This window comes from Anser brachyrhynchus, assembly GCF_964034855.1.
Source record: "Anser brachyrhynchus genome assembly, chromosome: 3".
Lineage (NCBI taxonomy): Eukaryota > Metazoa > Chordata > Aves > Anseriformes > Anatidae > Anser > Anser brachyrhynchus.
The window spans coordinates 10,074,572-10,097,633 of record NC_137696.1 but is presented as its reverse complement, the minus strand read 5'-3'; the positions used below and the strand labels follow the sequence as shown (position 1 = coordinate 10,097,633).

The 23,062-nt window shown below is 44.7% G+C and overlaps 1 protein-coding gene across 2 annotated transcripts in view; it reads left to right on the top strand.

Moving 5' to 3' along the window:
• SPTBN1 (spectrin beta, non-erythrocytic 1) overlaps positions 1-23,062 on the top strand; it is a 135,832-nt gene that overhangs the window by 20,759 nt on the left and 92,011 nt on the right. For both annotated transcript variants that reach the window (XM_080587458.1, XM_080587459.1), the window contains exon 2: positions 19,524-19,720. In XM_080587458.1, coding sequence (XP_080443584.1) covers positions 19,573-19,720 — 148 coding nt within the window. In that variant the 5' untranslated portion in view covers positions 19,524-19,572. The remainder of the gene's footprint in view (positions 1-19,523; positions 19,721-23,062) is intronic.

Sequence of the window (23,062 nt, the reverse complement as noted above, 5' to 3'; positions counted from 1 at the left end):
GTTTTTTCCTGAGATGCTTGTTTGAAAAAGAAGCCAGGGACAATCTAAAAATTCTGCATTTTTATGTATTCAGTGCCATTACTGCACTGTACCTCTCACCTCCTTCTCCTAGTCTCAGTAATTGATTTTTTTTTACCTTTGCTTGCATTTGCTTTATGCAGAGAGATTGCTGTTCTCAAGACAGCTGAGCCTGATGTACAATGCAGTGCTAAGGCAAGACAAACTGTAGTCATTCAGAAATAAAATGGCTGAATCATTGTATGGTGAGGCACTGTGTTAAGATGGAGTCAAGCAAGCAGATCACTCAGGACGTGAGGGGGCAATTTTGCTGCTGCTGTTGAAGTGGAGGCCTTTCTGTACGTTGCATTGATATCAATGTCATCACGAATAGAAACCTTCTAGAGAAAGTTTCACCTTCAGTGCTTCATTTGGTCCTGCCTGTGATAACAAACATTGCACAAATGGAAGCTAACAGCAGGATCCTTAGGAAAAGAAAGGGTGAAGTAGTGACTGAAGGTCTGTTTTAACCTCTTGCTATCTTCACAGCACAGGTTTTCTAAAGGAGAGTATAATAATTGAAAAGCTGGCACAGTGTAATCCTGAGGTTTATATTAAAGCTTCTTACTAGTGCATCATGCAATTCAAAACACTCCATTAATATATTTGCTTTGAGAGATGTGCACATCCAGACATTTTCTGGTTTTACTATTCCAAATCAGGGTCCTTTGATTACTGCTGACCTGATTTGAATATGGGCTTGACTGATTTCATTTAAATTATTGATTGCAGTGCGTTGGATTGGCCACATTTTTGTTTTCTGCCAGTAACAGCTACTCTCCTCACTCAGATCTGAGTGGTTGGATCTCACTTTTTCCATGATGCCTGAAGAAAGAGCTTTAACACACGTCCTGGGAGGAGGAGGAGGGATTTTGCCCACCTGGGGATCCAGGAGCGCCTCCTGTTCAGGCCGATCAGGGGCTGTGTAGGTGATGTGCTGCTAGCAAGGGGGCTCTCTGCATCAGCTGGGACTGCAATGCTCCAAGCCTGCAGCACCTCGCTGTGCTGCATTCATGTGTGCTGCTGCGTTTGCTGCATGCAGCCATTCGGGCTGAGCCAGGGAAGGATCAACTGCGCTGCTTTGTAATGCTTCTGAAACGCTTCATCTGTAACAAAACGCGTAGGCTGTCTGGAAGCTTCACATGGGTTACCTTTTCGGGGCAGCTGGTGTTTCTCTGGCAGCTGCAGGTGCCCACGAGCATCTGGTGCTGTGGCTGTCTGCCCATCCTGTGCCTGTCCCCATCCGTTTGCCACCGAGGGACGTGGGACCGATCGGGTGTCCTTCCACTTGTTGTGCTTCCACATGCCGTTTCTGCTGTTCATGTGAGCAGGGGACTCGTGTGCAGCGTGCCTGCCCTCATGCTGGGGGCCCCTGTGGAAGTGGGAGCGAGGGCTCCGGGAGCGGCACAGCCAGCGGTGCCCGCACAACTTGTCAGGTCTCTGGCGGCCTACAGTAGTGGGGCACTTGCACTAATGAGCTGTTCTGCTCTGTGTTTTGTAGTGAGGAGAACTGGGCATTTTCCAGATGCATGCAAGCTCCAATTGTAACACGAAGACACAGCTGGCTGGGGAGCAGGGAGAGCTGGAACATTTGATCCCAAGTAATTGTTCCATTTAAAAAATGTCAAATGACAGTGAATGTCATTTGAAACAAGTGATAGGGTGGCTCTGTACAGCATGTTAGAATTTATTTCTAGCAGGAGTAATAGCCCCACCTTTAAAACTGTAGAGCCAACGACACTTTGAAATCCTTCAAAAATGAGCTTTTCTGTTCCCCCCACCCCTTTTTTCTTTTCTTCTCAGCCCTCTTATGTAGAAATGCTTTTAAAGCCTTAAAATTGCATTTTTGCCTGGAAAGTGAAACAACGCTCAGGATTTCCCTAGGGAAACAAAGCTTTTAGAGCCTGAAAGGACCACAGAGAGAGCATTCTCTTCCCGAGGTTTTTCTTCACCCAAGATGGCTGTCTAGAGTGATGTGGGGGAGAAAGAAAAGGCAGGAAGATCTGGGGAGCTGCCAGGCATTTAAAAGGACTGTAGTAAACAGTCATTAGGTAGAAAATGATCAGGATTAGCACTTTCTGAATTGCTTCAGGGCTGTATTATTTTTTTCTACTGTGAATCTGCAGGTGTAAATCTTAAGTATTTGAGAATCCTAGCTTTTACTTCTAAAATGCAGATAAGGCTGCAAAGAATACCATTTATCTGCAGGCTTTCCTTCGTGACCATATCAACCTGTCATACTCAAAAGACCCAGAGAAGAATGAAAAATGTCTGCCATTGTTATTTTCTAAACAATTACAGAGCCTGGTTCTTGATTTTTTTAAAAAAAATTATTTATTGTTTGTGTGTGTGAGGGGCAATATACTGCTATTTCACAGGATAATTCGTAAAAGTGCCTTTGCAATGTCCAGTTCTATGCTCAGATGTCTTGTGTAACAAACGGAGTTACTACCTGGGTTATCTCAGCTATAACTAGCTGTTGTAAACCTGAATGTAATCGCTCAGCTTGAAGGCAGTCAAGAAATATTTGCCGTCTTTTTATCAGACTCTTACTTTCTGCCTTGTAGCTAGCCAGATTCTGCATCTCCCTGCTGGTGCCCATGCGATATAGCCCTTTGGGATATCCCTTTCGATACTGCCTTTTCTCAGGGTTAACGTTTAGTCCACTATTTTGTTTCTCACCATTAATGCAAGAAAATGGTATAATGGTTGCCTTGTTCTGGCTAGGTCCTAAGCAACAAGAACCAGTCTGTGATATTTCTTCAGTTCATCACATCCATCTCAAGGCAGTCAGGCAATGGAACTGGTTTGTTGTGGCTGAGCAAGCTGCACAGGTTACAAGCTGATGGTGCATTATTGTTCTTACATCATTTTTTATTCCTATTGCAGTTATGTGAACTGTGCTAATACCAAGCGAAGGGCTAGTATGATCAATATCTGAGGGAAGTGGTCAGTGGCCAGTGAAGCGTCTCTTTGTTACCTTCTTCCTGTATGGGAGTTGGGTCGTACACTTCCATAACATAATACAAAGTCACTAAGGACTTCAGAAATTCAGAGAGAAGGTAGAGGATTTCTTGAGCGAGCCCTGAATGCAGGGAAAGTGAATCAAGAAACCAGAGCTATGGTGAAGCTGAATGCTACTAGCTACTACTCTACTGTGCTGTAGAGTTTTTGTCCCTGGAGGCAGTTGGTCATGTTCACCTGAAGTTAAAAGCAAAACAAAAACACCACTGATAAATTCAGTGTAATTCTGTTTTTATTCTTGAGGTTGAAGTTTGGAGCAGATTTGGAGGGGCTGTGCAGATATTAAGGGAAACAGCACCATTCCTCCCCGGTTTCTGAGCCATGTAGTAGAACAACAAAACATTACAGTTCTTACCCACTTGAAAGAAACAAAACTGAACTGGCTGAGGATCTAAGGCTATCAGTCCATCTGTTGGAAGGAATAGAAGGCAGCTTATTGAAGACTATTCAAGGGATGGAGGCAGTATGTAGTGGAACTGTTACCTCAATTTATTTACAAAGAAAGTGGACAGAAGGGACAGTCATTTTCTGAAGCAGCAAATGTTGGCTTGACATTCATGGCAAGGCACTTCATGATGTGAAAGGGAGGAGATTTTCTGGAGTTGTTCTCATTTCTGAACCTTTCTTTTTGACACCTGGATTCCCTGGGTAGAAAGGGAAGTTGGACAAACAGCACCAATGTGCTGCCTTTAGAGTCTCTTTTCGCATGCGTAGGGTGGGGATGGGTGGCAGTACGTGGCTCCAGACCTCTGTCATGCCAGCCAGTTGGTGAACAGGGACAAACCCTGTACTCCTCTTACCTGTGTGTAAACAGAGATATTTATCTATTTATTTTAAACCAAAAGCACAGCTCTGGAATAGATTCTATCAGTCACAACTGTGGAGAAGTAGGAAAGACTTCATCTTCATAGACTTTTTTCCAACCCACCAAATTTACCAGATCGGTGTTTTTTCAGATGGTAACTGAGTATCTAAATCTGTAGGGAGGTCACAGCCTTCAGATAATCTGTGTTGTGTAAGCCACATCAGCGGAAAGGATGAAATCATTTTTCAGGAAGAGTTTATCAGCAGCTGTGGGAAAAGTGGAGGGAGAAGTCGTCAGGTTATCCGCCCAAGTCCTTGCGTTCTTCAGACAAGGAGGGGTGGTGAGCTGGGTGCTTCTTGCTTGGCGCAAGAAGTGTCGGCCTTTGCATGCACTGGTTTACAGAGAGGTGACCTTTTTCTGTGATTTATCCTCTTTTGTAGATTCGTGGAGAAGAGCCAAGTGAATGTACCTTGTTATGCCATTTTGTGCTGGTGGAAAGAAAGCGCTCACGATGTAATCTGAAATGGCAAAGCCATTACACGTCAGTGACAAAAAATGCCAGTGATTTTCTCCTGATCTTACTTTCATATTTTTTACTGTCAGCTGCAGTACTTTACACATTCCAAATACTTTGTGGAATACATTTAATGAACCGAGGTTCAGAAAGCTGGCCGGGGCTGGGTTCCTCCTGCAGGCAGCTTAACCCGAGCACTGGCCTCAGCGAGCAGTGAGTGGCCGTGCAAGTCCTGGAGAAGCAACGGTCCCCAGAGAGGTAGAGCAGGCACTGTTTGCCAGGAACTGGAATCAAATGGTGAGGATGAGCGGGTATTCAGCACGGTGTCTTGGGGATGGTGAGGTATTTTATCACTGATTCTAAACGCTGGAGGTTTGGGGTGACATGTCAGGCTTGGTTTTTGTGAAATGAGGTAAGAATGAAATAGTCTTATGGCTTTCAAAAGCTGTTAGATAGTGAAACAACAGCCGAGATCCTCTTTAAATATGAAATGACTATAAAGTAGCATGCATTGAATAATGAAGGGAGATTGTTATTGAGAGGAGACAAGTGGTGGTCAAAAGTTAATGGTATTTGAATGAGGAACTCTAGAATATTCTTCAAGGATAGCATGCATAGTTGCCATATTAAAAACTCAAAAAGCAAACAAGTGATAGAAACAATATTTAAGGTACTGCCCAGTTGATAGAGCTTGTAGGTCTTTAACATCTGTACCCAATTATTTAGCTTCTCTGGATTTTTCTTCCCCTGTAGTGCACATTTCTTACTATGAACTAATAGTACATAATAATAAAATCTTGGGTGTTTGCCAGCACAAACAGGGTTTTGGCTAAGTTCTGGAGTGTTTGTGGAAGTAAAAAAGCAATGCAGCTGTTGGGTTGAGTACGTGCCAGCTAAGGATCTATTTCCCAGACAAAAAACTCAAATCAGAATGAAGTAATGATGAGATATTTTACATATCGTTGCTTTATGCTGCTTTTTCCTCAGCTTCTGCGTGTTGTGACTCTGGGATTTGTAAACAGGGATTGTGTGTTTAGTGTGTGGTAACCACTTGAAACCGAGTAATCGCAGAAGAAATACAATGTATTTGCTTGTGATTTTTTCCGGAGTACTTCAGAAGATTGGGTTTGAGTGTGAAAATACTGTGTAAAGCAACCTTGTTTCCCTGTGAGGTCAGAGCAAGGGACCATGAAGCTCTTGGACCAAATGATGACCGTATTTTTTCTGTTGTTGCAAAGCGATTTCCATTGCCTCAGTATACAAGGCTAGCAAAGCTCTGCATGTACATGATGCAGTGTTTACATGCTGCCAGAAGCTGTTTATAACAAAGTGCCAATAACAACAGTTAGATATTTTGAAACAGTTCAATGTCATTGTTCGGCTGCTTTGCCTGTCCTGCCCCGGGTGATCAGAGCTGTGAGTAGCACTCACCTGGAGGTGACCAGGCAGCCTCAGGGGACAGGACCTTTTGCTCTAAGCAGTCGGCGAGGGAACTGAGAGCCCTCCCGCTGCTGGCGCCCAGGGAAGGGCCCATGCAGGCTGGATGCTGCCCTTGCAAGAGCAGCTGCAGCTTGGCCGCCCTGTGAGCAGCTTCCTCGCCCGGCGGAGCTGTGCTCACAGGGAGCAGCATCCTGGGGGAGCACGACTGGGGCGAACACGGAGCCAGGGCCTTGCAGAGTCCTTCAGGCTCGCGTGGGCAACAATAGCTCATGGTGTCTGCCACTCAAGAGGTGTTTTGAGTAAAACTTTAATGTCGTGGTCCGGTGTGACACTGTTGCTTTTTACGGAGTTATTTATTAGACTTTTCTTATGCTGTTCATAAGTACTGGTATTGCCTTGAGGTTTTGGTGAAGCCTGTTGTGGCCTTTTTACAGCAGCTGAGACAACTGCGGTGTTACAGGAGAGCCAGCCTCTTTCACAGGATGTGCACAAGTGTACAAGGCAGTACTCTAAACACTAGCAAGCTGTCATGAGGAACCTGCAAAGAGTCATTGCTATGGCTTATATAAAACAATAAATATCTCCATCTTGCATGGGACAACATAGAAGGGTGTGTGCTAAAATACCTACTCCCTGTATCCCCCTCCAAAAGAAACACAAAAAAACCCTTTAGCATAGTTGAAACAACAAAGACCCAAAATAATGACCCAAGCTATTTAAGATGTAGCTTTTCTGGGCTATTGCTCCCCATCCATCATCTCATTTCCCAGAGCTTTAAATTCTGGCCCATGTGCTTTTTCCTCCCAGGATACATCTCAAATTGTTTGGTCACAAGTGCCCCAAATAACAGATTGACTTAATTTAGATGACATTAAGGCTCTTTAACCCATTTCAAAGGACAGGACTGCACTGGAGACCTACAGGCATGCGTTTAAATTAAGGCGATAATGATAGATATTTCTTTTCCTTGCCTGAAAACGCCTGACAATTTTATCTATGTGTCAGATGAAAGTTTAAGGGAAGGATTTCTGTTAGTCTTTTCGGGAGTTGGCCGAAAAAAATGTGAAGAATGTAGAAAGGAATTAACAGCTGGTGTCCATTTAAAACTTCAGTGATGGCAGCCGCAGGCAGTGTGCTTGCTTTTACCTGTTATCTTCCTCTGGTTAGGACCCACCAAGCCCTGAAAGATTAGCTGAGAATTAAGGAGACCAGTTTGCACGCGGAGCCCTTTATACTTATGTCCAGAGGTGAAGGAGCGGGTGATGTGATGTGTGTTTCCTTTCCTCTGGGGAGGAGGAGATGGATTTCTCCCTCCTTGTGAACCACTGCTCAATCTGTGTTCAGTTACTTGAATTAGAAATTGTTGTTGGCCTAGTAGAATTAGGCCATCTGCTATCGAGCTCAGTGCTTTGCTTGGATGGCTGCTGACGTTTTTCTCGTTTACTGGGAAAGGATGGCTCTTCAAATAGCTTTCAGCCGTGTTTCTGCTTCTGCACAGTCAAAAATGTACATGTGCGTGGAGGACCTCGTCTCGGAGGGGGAATGACAGGAGAGCTTTGAAATGGAGTCCTGTGCTCAGTGCTGCGCCAGCTGCGAGCGTCGGGTGTGTGCTTGCTGGGGCTGCCTGCGTGCAGAGCTCTGCTTGCGCCTGCGAGGTCTCTGCCGGTGGGAGCACGATGCCTCTAAAGCAGAGACGCGCGTTGTGCACAGGTTTCCTCCTTGTCTAGGGCCTTCCTGAGGGCACCTGCCAACCCAGTGCCTTGGTGCAGAGAACTGTTTGTTTTGTAAAGAGAGAAGGGAACACTGGGGACTCGGAGAGAAATGCACTGAAGGCTGCTCAGTACTCTGATAGTTTTTTTCTGTAGAGAGCAGAGGACTGCTTCAGAGGCTTCCAGGGCAACCATGCTGTGGGTACAGCACCCCTTTTCAGGTCCTGAGTGAGGGGTGCACTGACCACCTTGCATTGAAATTGTTGCACTTCGTGATGATTTGCAGGACAACTCCTAGTTTGTCTTTTCAAGTGGGGCACTGGGTGTCAAACTGATCTGCTCTGTTTCTCAATTTGCTGTCTGACCAGTTCTGAGTTACGGAGTATTGGCATCCCGTAAACAACACTTAAGTCCTGTCATAATTGCACAAAAGCAAAAGTTGTCCCATTCTCTTAGTAATTCTGGATTTCTTTTCATTAAAAAATTAACAGGTATAGTCCACGTGGTTCCTATAACACACTCCAGTGCTGTACTGGGTTTGGCCGATGAGAGGCGAAGCCTTCTGTGATCTTGGCTGCGACTTGGACTTCAACAGCTGACAGAAATGCTCATTCTGGAGCTGTCTTTGAGCCTCCCCTGGGACCACCACACTGTCCAAAACCGAGTTCTTTACTAGGCCCATTCCTCATCCCAGTCTTGTGGCAGTGATGAGGCATCTCTGGTTAAAGCAGAGCCAGCACAGCTAGGGAGGTCTTGGGAACCTCTGGTCCCTGGGCCAAGCACCAGAAGGAGACCGGGTAGAAGTCATTGTGGCATTGCTGTGGTGTAGCTGGTCCTGCCTTAAATCTCTTCTTGAAGAGAGCCTCGGTGCTTTTGGGCTTGGGGTCGCTCCTTCGTGAGTTGCTGCTGGAGCTTAGTGTGCTACTGAAACCAGCTGTTGCTTCAGCTGTGTTGCCTGCTCTTGTCCTATGAAGTGCATTAACAAATCTTTCCCTGTTTCTTTCCATAAAATGTTGTTGTTTGTTTGTTTTTTGCTAATCTAAAACCTGCTGGCTGTGTAGCAGGTTATTTCTTCCAGGCTGGCCCTTTAAATTGCTTCCATGCCCTGTCTGCCTGGCTGTGAAATACCTCAGATGAACAAAAGCCTACACAACAAAACATCCTCCTCTCCCTAGGCGTCTCCCTGGGTGTGGTTTCCCACTGCTGCTCTGCAGTTTGGAGGCAGAGCCAAAACAGCTCAGCCTCATTCTTCCTGTGCTGGAAGTTATCATCGGACAGGCCTCTGCCGCCCCGCATCTCCTAGGAAGGAGGAGGCAGCCTGCATGCCGGCCGTCTTGCTTGAGTTTCTCCTCCTTGGCTGAGCACAACGGAGCCTGAAAGAAACGGCTCCAACACCAGGGAGGTTTGTCTAGGCACACAGCAGCACGCCCTGAGATTGCTGCCCGTTTTTGCATCCTTTCCCTTGGCTGCATCTCCTTCTGGCTGTGCCTCGGCTGGGGGCAGAGGCAGTGCCCAGGGGAGCCTCACCTCACAGCCTGCTCCCTGGGGGCGGCAGCAGGGAGCTCGTGGGGACCCAGCGAAGGGGAACCCGGCTGCGGAGGCCGTGGCATGCTCCTACTCTTCTGTGGGTTGAAGGTGCATTGGTTGGGCTGTGGCCCTGTGTTATGCCCTGTTGTCTCTGCCAGGTAAGCCTGGATTGATGTACATCCAAATCTCCCAGAGCACAGGAGGCTGGTCCTGAAGACTTGTTTTTTCTCCAGCATGATGGAATTGTTATACCTTGTTATATTCTTGCTTCATTCTGGTTCGTCAGACATGTCTCAGTGCTTAAGGTGGTCAAAAAGCAATTTTTTGCTGTGCCCCTTTCTTTTTCCGTGCACCTTAGCTACACAATGTTCTAGGAGTTGGGCAGCTGCACTGGAAAATAGCACTTTATATTCTCTGTACAGACTCTCCTTGGTCTGTGCTCCTGACCTGCCATCACAAAGTCAACTATGCACATTTATTAACTGTCAAAGAAGTTGGAAGCTATATTAATAACAAGCTTAGGAAGGGTGGGGTGGAGAACTAGAGAGGGCAAATAGAAGTGCAGGAGAGCCAGCAGCCGGCTGGCTGGATCCTTAGGCCTGTTTACTTGGCAGCCCTCCTCCTGTAAGGAGGTCAGAGCTATTGCATCTCAGGTTGCCAGAGAGAGACTGCAGGAGGAGGAATGTGCTCATGGATGTCATTGTGTTGATCCACTGCAGCCAGCTTTTAGTTAGCTTTTGCGTACGCACATTTCAAAGGCAGGTTCAGTTGTCCTCTCATTGCAGGTGTTCTCTTATCAGAAATATATGTAATTTGTAGCCATTGCTTCTCTATAAGACCCTCTTGGTAGGAGCAGGAGGTGAGGCAGAACCTCCAATTGTGGCTTTACCATTAAGGCACTTCGCATGACATCTCTGGTCCCTCTCCCTTCCCCAAAACTTGTCTGGAGCTCTGTTCGTTTGGTTTAATGTAACAGATGTAAGCTTAGAACTGTTGATTACATGGTATGGACAAGCAATCACAATTTTTATTGAAAGATCAAGTCATTTAATTTATCTTTTCCCCTAAGGACTATTTCACTTTAGCTTACAGGCTAGTAGCTGTTTCAGTGCAGTTTCTATGATGCCCCTCAGCGGCCCGGCCGGCCAGCTCCCACCTGGCATTGCCAGTTTGCTGCAGCGCTGGGCTGGAGCGCTGTCAAAGTAAACAGGGATGCAGCCGAGGGCATTCGGGTTGTCTGGGACTTCCTGCCAAGTTAGGGTCGTGGCTAGGGTCACCATGTTAAGGTTTGTCCGCTCTTCTCCATGCACAGACAGCGAGGCCTTCAGCCAAAGAAGAGCCAGGAGTCTGACAGCCTTCAGGAAGTGGGAGTGTCTTGTGTTGTGCCTGGTTGGTTTTTTTTTTGACTGACACAGAGCTGGCTTCCAAAGCTCTGCTCTGTTCCTTGCAAGCTGGGTCATGAGAGAGTAGGGACCAGAAAAACTCCTTTCTGAGGGTAACTGATTTTTCAGTGGAACTCTATTCTGCACAAACACTTGAAAAATACTAAAAAGGACTCCATTTTGTTCCAGGGAAGTAACAGGTAAATATCGCTGTAGGCAATTGCCCTATATTTTCCCATTCTTTTGGTGAAGGTCAACACCCAGATAGCTCTAGAACATGATAATACTAAATATTGTCCTTTGAAGTCTCAGTGACTGTTCGGCTTACTGGGTAGAAGGAAGTTTCTCTGGAAGTTTCTCTGGAAGCCTCCTGACACTGGTGAAAGACGTAAGCCTTCGCTTCTGCCAGGCTGTGAGGCAAGATGTTCCAGGTGCACTTCTTCAGATTAAGGATCCAGCATACTCATGGATGAATACTTTCAGCTGGATTCTTCAGAGGTATTTGGAACATGCACCTTTGCTCTGCTGCTTAAGGATGAAGGGCCAAATGCAGAGGCTTTTAACAAATTACAAGGCTGTTCAAAGTCTGAGTGCTCCTTTGAAACAAGGTCCCATCTCTGGTATGTCACTAAAAATCTGCCAGAGTAGGTGTCAATCCATAAATATGGAGATAATGGTTTTTTGAGCATATTTTCACTTCCTTGCCTCTTCCGTTATGACTGTGAAGCAACTGATTTGTGTTAAAGCTGAAGTGTGTATCAGAATAAATGTTATCTTGACAGTGAGAGCGTACGTAAAGAAGGGCCTTCTGTAGTTCCAAAGGGACTGAGCTGGCCTCTGGAGCTTGTTTGACTCTAACCCCAGTTGATTTCACCTACTTGATTTTATTATACTTACAAATACAAGCGTCCTTTGTGATATATGTCGTGAGCATACTGTTATTCCAGCCTACCCCCTTTTTAAACTGAATTAGCTCACCCCCATCAGTAGGTTTAAGAATGTGAGCTGTAGAAGTTGAGGGGCTGCTGGCCTGCTGACAACCCCATACCTCAGAAAACTATGGGCATGCCAACTGGTTGTTGCAAATAACCCTATGTGCGGTCAGTGCCCACAGGTGCACAAACACGTGTTTCTTGTCTTGTAAAGCCCTGGCGACAGCGAGATCACTATTCTGGTCACTGTCCAGAATAGGGTCCCCAGTTCTGCTGCTCGTTGTTCACTTCCAGTTTCAAAGGGACCAGCTGCATTTGCTTTTGGATAGTCAAACATCAGAACAAGTCTGCAAAGTCAGGCTAACAGATGTTAGATTTGTCTAAAACTTGTAAGATGGCACTTGTATTTTACTTCACAGGAATATTTTCATTGGGCCTAGGGTTTTTAAGAGGTACCTTCTGGGTGTGCTTTATCGGGCCATGTTACCCTACACAGCAATGCAGCCTTTTTCCAAAATGGGTGCAAGAAGCTACTACCTGGGATGTACATATTGGGAAATGATAGATGCAGGAATGGAGCTGGGGTGAAAAACTTCAGAGCAGAGGAGATGAGCTGGTCCCCCAGAGTTCTTTTTCCAGGTGAGTTGTTTGCATGGAAGAAGGACACTCTCAGATGCCTAATAACTCACCAGGCTGCCTTTACCTGGCTTGAGATAGACCCCACAGGAGATTCAGAAAGTGTTTTTTAAAAGCAGTGGATGTTGGTTTAGGGCTGCACAGGCTGAAAACTCTGGTAATTTTCTTTTTGACTTAATTAGGAGCAGAAAACAGGGTGACAGGGTTTTAGAAAACACCCAGTTGATGTTTCATGAGACAGTTTTGGATGCTGAGTTGCACCTCTTCTGGCCACCTGGTGCCTTAGGGTGGCTTGTCAGAACGAGTGAAGCTATATGTAACCTGTGGGCCTCACTCAAGTAGCCATGGGCTAGCTTGTGATGTACCTAGCTGAGCTGAACTGTACTCTTACAAAATGACTAAATGGCGTTTGGCCCTGACTTAATTTGTGGAAAGAGTGTTCAAGGAAAACTGTAAATCCACAAGGAAAGAGGTTGAGTGCTCTGTTTTGCTAGAAAACTAAATAGGGATATGGCATTCTTTAACCCATGGATGAGCCCTTGCATTATGTGGAGTTTTATCAGCACAATCCTTACCCGTGCTTTGTGTCTGTGTGTAACTTGATGTGAACTGTGCCACTGTCACGTGTGTCTGGCTCCCTGTACATTTTCCCTTTCAGAGATGTGGAAGGATGTTGCTTGCTGCAAGTGAGCTGAGTGGCTGATAAGCAGAGTGCTCCCCGCCTCGCTCCCCAGAGCAGCCTGACAAAATGCCTTCTGCTTCCACATTCTTCAAGTGATGAGGGGAAGAGGAAGGGCAGTCCCAGAAGGGATTTGGTGCTTACTCCACCCTGAAGTGTAATGTGTGGTAGTGCTCTGTTTGGCTTGATTGTGCATTCCTCTTCACTAACTTCTTTCAAAAAACTGTCACTACCTAAAACGTCTCATTTTTTTCTGGTTTAGTCTTTTTGTGGTTTGCATACAGTTGGCAGAGGGTCATGGGCTTCCCTAGAGGGCAGCTCAGAGACCAAGTCTCATGTGACCTGCTCTGCAGGGAATTGAGGGAGCGCTGAGGGTCTCCACCCTGCGACTCCTACCAAGTGTCTGGGCTGAGGCGACACCAATCTCGGGCCTCCCTGCAGGCTGAAATTGTAGCCTACAGCACAGAGAGAATCCACGATCATGGAGACTAGAAGATTTTAATGGTCCTTGCTGGAATAGAATATTTTGAAATAGAAATTGGGTGCGAGTCTATCGAATAACTTCCTTTCAGTTGTTATTGCTTGCTCAGTGCTCCTGGCCGGGCGCTTGGCTGCGAGCGCTGCATTCGCCGAATCTTTGCGCTTTGCAGTCCTTGTGCTGTGCATTACACTTGTTGGTCACAGGTGCGTAACAGTGGCCCCTGCTGAAAGCACTTGGGTTGCCAGCACACAGTGAGCTGTATTTTTGTTTATGGTGAACAGTGTGAACACTTTTTGAAGTTGTTTGAATGCTCAAGTAATGAGTACCAGTCTCCCAGCTAGTGTTGCATCCCAGGGACTTCCAGGGACATCCCAGGGACCAGAGGAAAAATGAGAGCTTGTAAACCGCTCTGAACTCCCAGTTTGATGGCTTTCAAATGATGGGTTATTTGAGATGTGGGAAGTAGATCTCACTCATGTGAAGGACAGGCTGCATGATTGTAATGACCTTTGCGCGCTTTTCCAGCCTGTATTGGGAATAAAGAGTCTTCAGTCTTGCTATGTTTGCGCATTCCTGAAGTGTCTGTGCCCTACACGCTGATTGTGGCATTTGACTCCTCAGTAGCACAGCCTGTCCACCCCTTTCTTGTGACCTTTTTGGGGTTCTTTCAGCTCTCAGCCTCCACATCCCAGAGTGTGCACAGCCAGAGGAGGCAGCACCAGTCAGTGGGTTGACTCAGGGAGCAGGCGGGAAAGCAGAGACAAAATTTGTAAAGCACTTTTGGGTTGGAAAATGCAGCAACACTGTGGTTCTGTTTGTCGATGGAAAGATGAGACTTGGAGCCAGACCCTGCATGCAAGAGACAGAGGATGTTTTAGGGGAATTAAAGCATTGCCACGTTAGTACCTTTATTATTTTACAATTGGATTAGCAGCAGTTGAACGACCAAGCCAAAATGTAAGCAGTTGTGTTGCTCATACCATGCTGTCCAGATGGGAGGTTGCTCTCCCCTGTGTGCTGCAGCTCATGTAACACGAAGTAGTTGTCTCTGGGCCGAGCATGAGGGCAGGATGCACACTGAGACATGTTTTCCAGTCTTCCAAAGGTTTACACAAATAACTTTTTTGGCTTATGTGTTCTGTAGAGTTCCAAGCTTCTGACTCTTTATTTTTTAAATACTTGCAGGATTTGCTTTGCCGGGGGTGGGGTGGGGTGTTGAACATGTGTCATTTTGCACCCAGCCACAAGCTTCTCCTAAGGGGTCCCTGTATCAGGCTGGCCAGTTCTCCTCTCTGTAGAAGTCAAGGTGAGAGTCTTACCTGGCTGGGGAGATGAGATGCATCTGATTCTCAAGAGTTCAGAGGACTTCCCAGATCCTCCAGCATAAATATGGGATTCAAAATGACATTTTAGAAACATGTGCTCCCTGTTGAGCTGCTGTTAGGAGGGAGATGAATATTACTCAGAATAAACCCAAACTCCAATTACATCTCAACTATATTTTCTTCCTTTTAATAATAATAAGTACTTTAAGTGAATTTGTTGCTTAGGAGCTGGACTGATTGCCTAGTGTGAGTCATCAGTAGAAGAGCAGTACAGACCGCGAGTGGAAGCATCTGGCAGTGGTCCTGGACAAAGGGTAACTGATTTGATCCTCTGTTTGCCCAGCCTTAGTTTTGGAGGGGACTACAAGAATGGAGGCAGCAAGAGGAGAGAGCCCTTGGCTTCACTGCAGTGGTTGTGCTTATAGTTGTTTCTGGCCCCATGTGGTCTAGGAACCTCGAGTTGCAAGTGTCCGTGTTCAGTTTTCAGCCCTCCCAGCCATTCAGTCAGGTGCAGTTCACGTTAGCTCTCAGGGAAACTGTGATCAGTTGAACTGTGCATTAGCTAAGGGATAGGCTATTTACAGAAGTAATGAGACCATTTGGGATTGTTATTCAAATTTTGCTTAATCATAACATCGTAAAACCTCTTGACAATCCTTAGGTAGTAAGAGTAACATGAAGCTAACAACGGGTTAGAACATTGAACAGGAGAATAGTAACTTGAAAAAATAATGTTTACTTTAAATATAAATGCAACTATTAAGAAGTAATTCCAGATGTTTGGTTATGGCAGGATTTTAGTGATTATAGTCTTAGCCTATTTGTGAATTACATTATTGCATTTGAAAGTAGCCAGTGAATTTTTTAAAAATGAATTCATTCTTCAGGTGGTCTGAGTAAAACTGTTTATTTTTTATTATCTGAGAAACAAATGGAGCAGAATCTGGTTTATTTATGAAAGTAAATACAAAAGGTCTGACCCCTGGATATTGCCTTTGAAAACTGAGAAAATGCTTTTCCGGGTAGCTGATTCTTTCTTGAAGCCATTTATTCTTTTTGAAGATAACGCCAACCTCTCCACCCCCAAATTATGCAATATATTTTAAAGAATGCTTTGAAATGGTTTCATCTCTGTATTCTCATGAGGTCTTCTGCTATTGTATCCGCTCTGCAGAAGGCAATAATGTGTTACGTTTTACCAATGAAGACAGAAGGTTTCAAAGTTACAAAACCTTTTTTTACCCATACTGACAAGTCTGTCCTGAGTATTTTGGGGATGGGAGCAATAGCCTGCTACTTTCTTGTTCACCGCGGTGCTTGCTTGTTCCTGTAATTGCCTGCTAGTGACTCCCAGGCCTCACTGCATTCAGTGTGGGCATGGAAGTTTAGGAGGATGTGGACTGGGTGAGAAACCCCAGTGCCCGTTTTCTGTTTTTAAGCCCTGTCTAAAGGGCACTTAGAGTCTACATGCGAATTGTAATGAAGCTGGGACCAGCCACTCTAAAATGTCTCGTTATCAGTATGCTTGTTGTCTTCATGTTCTGAGAACGAGTTGGTTTGAAGCCCTCTCTATTAAGACTGCTCAGGATGCTGACAGCTGAAATTCATGTTACATCTGGCTCTCCACAAGAAAACATTGTTCCTTTATTAGATTGCTGTTTCAGCTTAAAGCCCAGGATGATTAAATTGCAAAGGTTGTTTTCCTGCTGGAGCACAGGCTTTCTTCTGTCTGAGTGCTTTTTGCCTGTGCTTCATCCTCTGTAGTGATTTCTTGCAAGGGTGGCAGTGGGCGCTTTGCGCATGAGTGGAGCGTGCTGCAGTAAGCGAGTGGTGAACAATGCAGCCCCCTCCTGCTCCGTGCTGACTGCGCAGTTAGGAAAACAAGTCCGTGCTCACAAAGGACTTGTCGAGATCATCAAGCAGTGGAAGTCCGACCAAATAAAATTACGGTAGTGAGCAGCAGTTCAGTGCAAATAATGTGTCAGGCTTAAAATAAATATGTATGTGTTACTTGTATGCATTTGTTATATACATACAGCTTTTTCACCTATGTCTTTCAAATGCAGGGCTAATTTTGTGGGTGGCCGATCACACCTGAGGTTACTAATAGTGAACTCAGCTACATCAAGAGCTCCAGGAAAAACTGTCAAGCATTTCTCCCTTACTCTCTGGGCAGTTGCAGGCAGTGGTGCTGTTTCCATTTGTCAAATAGGGATATCCATAACTTAGAAACAAGACTTGCAATTCTAGCACAGCCCATCTGCAGGAGCAGCACTTCTGCAGTGAGAAGCAGGGAGGTTTCTACCAGAGTTGCTGGTTCTCTCCCCACGCTGCTCCCCGAGGCGCTGGGGCTTGGGCTGGACAGGAGCTGCAGCAGGGCCTTAGGAAGAATGGTTTTCAGCATGGGCTTAAGGCTGTGACTGCATGTTATGCAGTTGGCTCTTACTATGGAAGAGGGCACAGTAGTTTATCTACAGTTAGGATTCAGTTGTGGTATCATCATCTCATCCTAGCAGTGCTTTGCTGCAAGGTAGTTATTTTTATCACTGCAGTGTGTCTCTTACCTCTCGTGGCTGTGGCTGTGTTGTTGTGTTGGCATCCTAGAAAAGAGGGTTTGGTGTCAGCCAGTGAAACAGGCATCTCTTTTAATTTCAACAGCTTTACAGGACCAAAACAAAGGTGCACATTTTCTAGCCCTATAGGTTTAAGCTAACAGGCCCATTTCATGCCCGTTCAATTTTATCTGGGATAGATATTGCTTGTGTAATGCTCAAGAAGGGGAAGGGAAGAAATAAAGCACAAGTTACAGTTGAATTTAGTCTGGATCCAGTTATGTGTAGACCTGAACACAGGTGATACAGAAATAAATGAAATTTGATGGCTTGCAGCATCTATACTAAACAAGCATATGGCTGCATCCAGTTTTTAGGGTTATTGCTTTTATTTTTGTAGTATGAGCCACTGCTTTTCCAGCAGCACATTTCCTCTTCTATTGGGCGATTATGAATGCAGACAGATGAGAAGATTGAACCTGATGCTATGTAACAGTCAAATTCTACTTGTTGTTTATAGCAGGGTTACTCTGTGGATTTGATTGGAATTAACCCTGATTTTTGCCTCTGTACAGGAATCAATGGGAGGCTTTTGTCCAGGCTTGAGACTAGATCAGGATCAGCCTGTGACTGCTGTGCAGAAATGCTCCTTGCTATGTGCTGCTGAGTTCTAGTCCTTGCCCCTTTCCTTGTGTATCGTTTTGATTATCGGTAGTGGCAGAAGCCCTTTGGGGTTGTTCAGCCTCAGAAGCGCCCGTTGTCAGAGCTCCTCCTGGAGGATGTCAGCCCGGGCACGGGAGGTGAAGGAGGATCATTTCAAAGACCTTTCCCAGAGCAGGTTTTTCCATATTCTATCATTTAACTGGCAGCTTACTATAGCTAAAGCGATTTCTTCCCACCTTCTGTAAAGGTTGAATAGCTCACAAGCAGGCTTCAGCAGCAGCTGCTTATCTGACAGCCATGGATGGGGCCTGTTTGCCATTTCTGTGCAAAGTGAAGGGATTACTTAGCAAGAAAATACAGGAAGAAACTTCTCATACTTGGTAGGGAACAGGAGAAAATCAACCTGGCCTTTTATCCTAGGGCTGTCTGGAAAAGTCATGCCTCTGAGCAGGGGCAGTAAGTATGTTTTTTTCTCTGTGAGCTGGATTTATGTCAGCTGCAGAATATCAGCAGTTTTTGGAACGAGTCTGGGCCTGGGAAAGCCATCAGTGTAACCGCCCCACGGTGTACGGCAGGCGTTGTCGCAGCCCGCAGCGGGGCAGCTGAGGCAAGCGCTGTTCCCCTGGGTCAGCAGGTGGCACCAAGTGGCCGGCTGCAGGACCTGCCTGCGGGCCTGGTGCCCTGCAGCTGCGCCCTCGCTGGGGACCCCAGTGAGCTCCAGGCGCCCCTTTATCCACTGGGGCGTCCATCTCGTCGGGGTGAGCTCGGGAAGTGGGGACACGTCGTTGTGCGCAGCCCACGCGAGGGTTATGGGCTCTCAGGGGAAGTGCTGGGCTGGCTCTGCAGCTGGTGCTGGGCTGAAAGGCACGGCGCTTGCCAAGGAGCCCTGTGCTCTGACCTGTTACCTGTTTCCCTATTTTTGTCATCACAGGGACAACTTCAGGAGAGAGAGCAGAAGGAAAGAAACAGCAGCCATTTATAACCTCTCTCCTCTTCCCGTAGAGGAGGTGTTAGGCTCTTTTATACTTACCCTGCAGATAAGTGCATGCAAATTCTAATTAGAAACCAGTATGCATATGCTACCGGTGTCCTGCTGCGTGAAGAGGAGACCCTCAAGTAACAAGTTGCGTTGGTGGGCTACCACTTTGTTGCTAGGGAGAGTTCAGAGCGATGCACCAGTTGGCGTATTTAGCTGGATGAGCTCATCAAAATATTCCCAGGACCAGTCACACAGTCAGTGTGTGTGTGAAAAAAAAAGAAACGTTTCTTCAGATCTATGTTAAAAGGTTTCTGCTGGTCAAACACTTCTGTGACTTCTTAAGAGTTTACATTTTTTCATCAGAATTTGCACCATTTTTTAAAGGTGTCAAAGCTTTCTTTGCCCTTCAGGTTTTTCTTAGCTGTCTTACCATGGGTCCATATGCTTTAGTCAACATTCAGAGATCTACTTAACAGACAGACTGCTTTTGAAAACAACCATTATGGAAGTGTTTTACTGCACCGTTTCATTTTCATCCTGTAGAGTTAAGCGTGACAATTCTGCATATGTGTATGCAGCAAAACATTGGTATTTAAGTTTTGTTTTTGTAAAGTCCGTTTTTTTCCTCTTATTTTAAGAGGACATTGAGCATTCATTTGCTTTCTCAAAGGGCTGTTTGGTATCTAATCTGTTCTTGAGCTTGCACCTGGGCTTTTACTCAGTCACTGATTTTTTTAAAAGTCTTGAGCCGTAACTTTACTACTTCCTTCCAATATATGTATGTTGTTTAAACCCACCATGTTACGTATTTTTTTCAGAGGATTTTAAGAAGAGTCTGATGCTGAGAATAGATTAAGAAGAATCAGGATGACGACAACAGTAGCGACAGATTATGACAATATTGAAATCCAACAGCAGTACAGCGATGTCAACAACCGCTGGGATGTTGATGACTGGGACAATGAAAATAGTTCTGCTCGCCTGTTTGAGCGATCCCGTATCAAGGCCCTAGCTGGTAAGTACCTTCACACAGGCAAAACACTGGGACTGCATGTAGGTGGTAGCATGGGATACTGTCTGTCTTCAGTGCCTTCACCCTGTCAGTCAACTGGAGCTGAAATTTTCCTGAGGTCAAATGCAATTTGACTGAACACTTTTTGAGATTTGTTCCTCCATTGACATCAGTGGGACATGATGATCTCACAGTGCTTTGCAGGATGTGCTTATATATGACATTTCACAAAACCTGATGGCTCAGCTTAACTTTGAAGACTTTGTTGGTGTAAGCACAGGAGGGCAGACATTTCATCCGTATTTTATTTTTTCTTAATTATAAAGTTGTACTGACTCTCTTTCTCCCTCCTTTTTTGCATGTGTGCGTATGAGGGTGAAAATGTGTTTTACTGTTATCCCTCAGTGATACCTTAGGTATAAAAACAACACAGATACAGGTATCCTTTAATTACATTTTCATCTGCTTGGGTTAAAATACTACACTGACATGTTGGAAAGACAGTGGTACAGAGAAGCTACAGAGGTTAACATTTTGAATCAGAGACTTAGATCTTGACTGTGGTTGAAAAATTATTTCAGATGCAGATTCTTGAAAGAGCATCTGCTCAGGCAGAACCTTCTGGAAACTTGATCACAGCAAAGGAATTTCTTTGGAGAGTATCCCAGTTCTTTGGGGTATATAACCAAAGCTGCTTTAAATTGATTTCCTTTCAATATAAAGAACAAGATAACGAACTCTTAAGCAAGTAAGACCAAAAACAAGATTCTCGTTTTAAGCTATTGAGACCGACCGATTTCAGTGATGTTGCATGGAAGTAGCTGCAGGTAAATTATAGGCTTCCTAGGCATTCCAGTGCTGCTTAGCCCTAGAATTGGCTGCACAGTATAAATATTAGTCACTGGAGAGCAAGAAAAAATGTTTTTAAAAAAACAACTAAAACCTCTTTCAAATTATAATTGTCTATTTAGTCAGTTGAAGGACACTTGCTGCAGGTTAAAATATATACGTTAAAGAACTTGAAATTTTTCAAATGAATTCACACTAACTTACTTGAATCTGTGGAAAAGGGGGTGCTAGAAAATGTGTTTAATCTGTTGCCAAAACTACCCTGCTAGATTATACTGGCTGGCAAGTGCAGTATATGTAATTGAAAGTATAAAATTCCTAATGTTCTCTGAAAATACACATGGATAATGAGCTGCTCGTTTTTTATCCTGGGTGGGTTCTTTGTAGAAGGTATTGGTATCCTTTCAGCCACACCGTTTTGACTGCAGTGATACGACAGAGTTAACACTAACTTTCTGTGGCCACAGCTGACAACCTTGCTCTGCTTGCATACGTTAATATAACCTTCTGGGTGTCAAAATTCCTGATGGAGAAGGTAGCAGTAACTATTCCATTTTCCTATTACCTTTCCAAATAGATTACTTGAAATGTTACTTCTAGCCAACAATATTGATTGTGTTCAGAAGGTGCGTGTGTTTTGTTATATGATAAATATGCCTTTCTCATGCAAGAGATTTCTGGCACCTTTAAAATGAGTTTTTTTAATATTTCACTGTAGAAATAAATTCAGAATTCTAAATTACTTGAGCGACACACATGATTTATCGGTCTCATCAGATATTAACCATTTTGGTTGTGTTCACATTGTTTTGATTGGTGATGATGTTAGTTTCCAGATTTGTAAAAAATCAGAAGGATAAAATTCTGCTTCAAAATATCTTCATTTGGAGGTGTTCAGAATATCTCAGCAGTCCTGTAATGGAGGAATTGGTAGATGGAGAAAGTTAGTATTTAGTAAATAATGCAGAAACTACAGATTTTTCTGAAGTAGCAGAGCTTCTGCAGTACATGCTGTCTTCTGCTGAGTTACACTCTCATCAGCAGAGAAATTAAATTTGAGTAGGTCTGCTTTTGCTTAAAACATTTTCCTATTGCATATTAAAGGCTGAACATTAACCAAATTTGTTTATGCAGCAAGGAGATTATGTCATGTCCTCTCAGCTCTGAGGCATTGCCCTGCAAAGCAATTTTTATGCATTCTGTAAATGATTTCCTGACTCTCATGGTACCATGCCCACATTCCTGACCTCTGAACAAAATGCCTCAGTAGCGTGGGACATACTGTAAGCATGGAAAACGGCTCAAAATATGTGAGCTTTCCACTATTGGAATTTTAGTTACGGGGACAGTTTTAAACCCAACATTTTATAACAAGTTGAAGCAGGTTTATTAAATTTACTGTACTGAGACAAAGGTATCATCTGCTTAATCTGTGATTCCGATGAGAATGACTGAGGTGCAGCCTACCCTTTCTCCTCTTAATGCCGCTGTGGGAATGCATTAGATGCGGAACACCTTTATGTGCCAGGCTCAGGGCAGGATCAGGTTTGGAGCCAAGTAGCAGGGGGATGAAATAGTTCATGCAGGTGTGCAGAGAGCAGATCGTGTCACCCTTATGAGGCAGGTAACCGTATCGGCTTAATGCAACTGCTCGCAGAAATGGGGGGGTGAGTTAGGTCTTGATGCCTTTAGAAGACCTGTTAATTATACAGCAGCTCATCACAGAGTGCATTTGCATTACAGGTGAAATGCCTGACCTAGAACAGGGCTGTGCGAAGTGGGGTCAGAAGTAGCTGGTCAGATACATATGTTGGTAGGTTGGTATAAGCTAGTGCTAGACAAGAAAAATCTTGACCTGAGTTTTTTAGTTTGATCTTGTTTGAGGGGGAAAAAATGCATTTTACTCCTGCCAGATTAGCAGACATAAACTATATTACCTTCCTTGGGTGTGGAACTGCTTTTAATACAAATCTCATTAGCAGGATTCAGGTCCCACGTCTCGCCTTCACTGCTCTCAGTTGTTCCACTTAATTTTACGGTAAGCGGAGCTCCACACCTGAGTAATGAATAATAAACATGAAACTCTTACTTCAAGGAGAAGTAATGCAAGGAAAGTTCTTGAATTATTTAGGTAGCCTAAAACAAATACCAATTTCAAAGCAAACCATTTTGCTGAAGATTTGATTCAGAGCCATATTTAAACATTGTCCCAGAGGATTATGTCTTTATTTTTTTTAAAGCATTTACGCACAATTATTTTAATTTGGTATGTTTCATACCTCTAATTTTCTACTGTTAGTGTTGATAATACTGTGTGCTGCCAAAACTTGGCTGAGCGTGAGCCACTGCTGCAGCACTGCTTGAAATCCTAATCATGATGCAGGGAGAGAGGAGCAAAGGGAGGTTTGTATTGCAAATCAGAGGGTATAGTTAAAGACTGAGCCACAATACTCCCGGCACCGTTCAACATGTATTTTCTGATATGCTTCCTGGTGG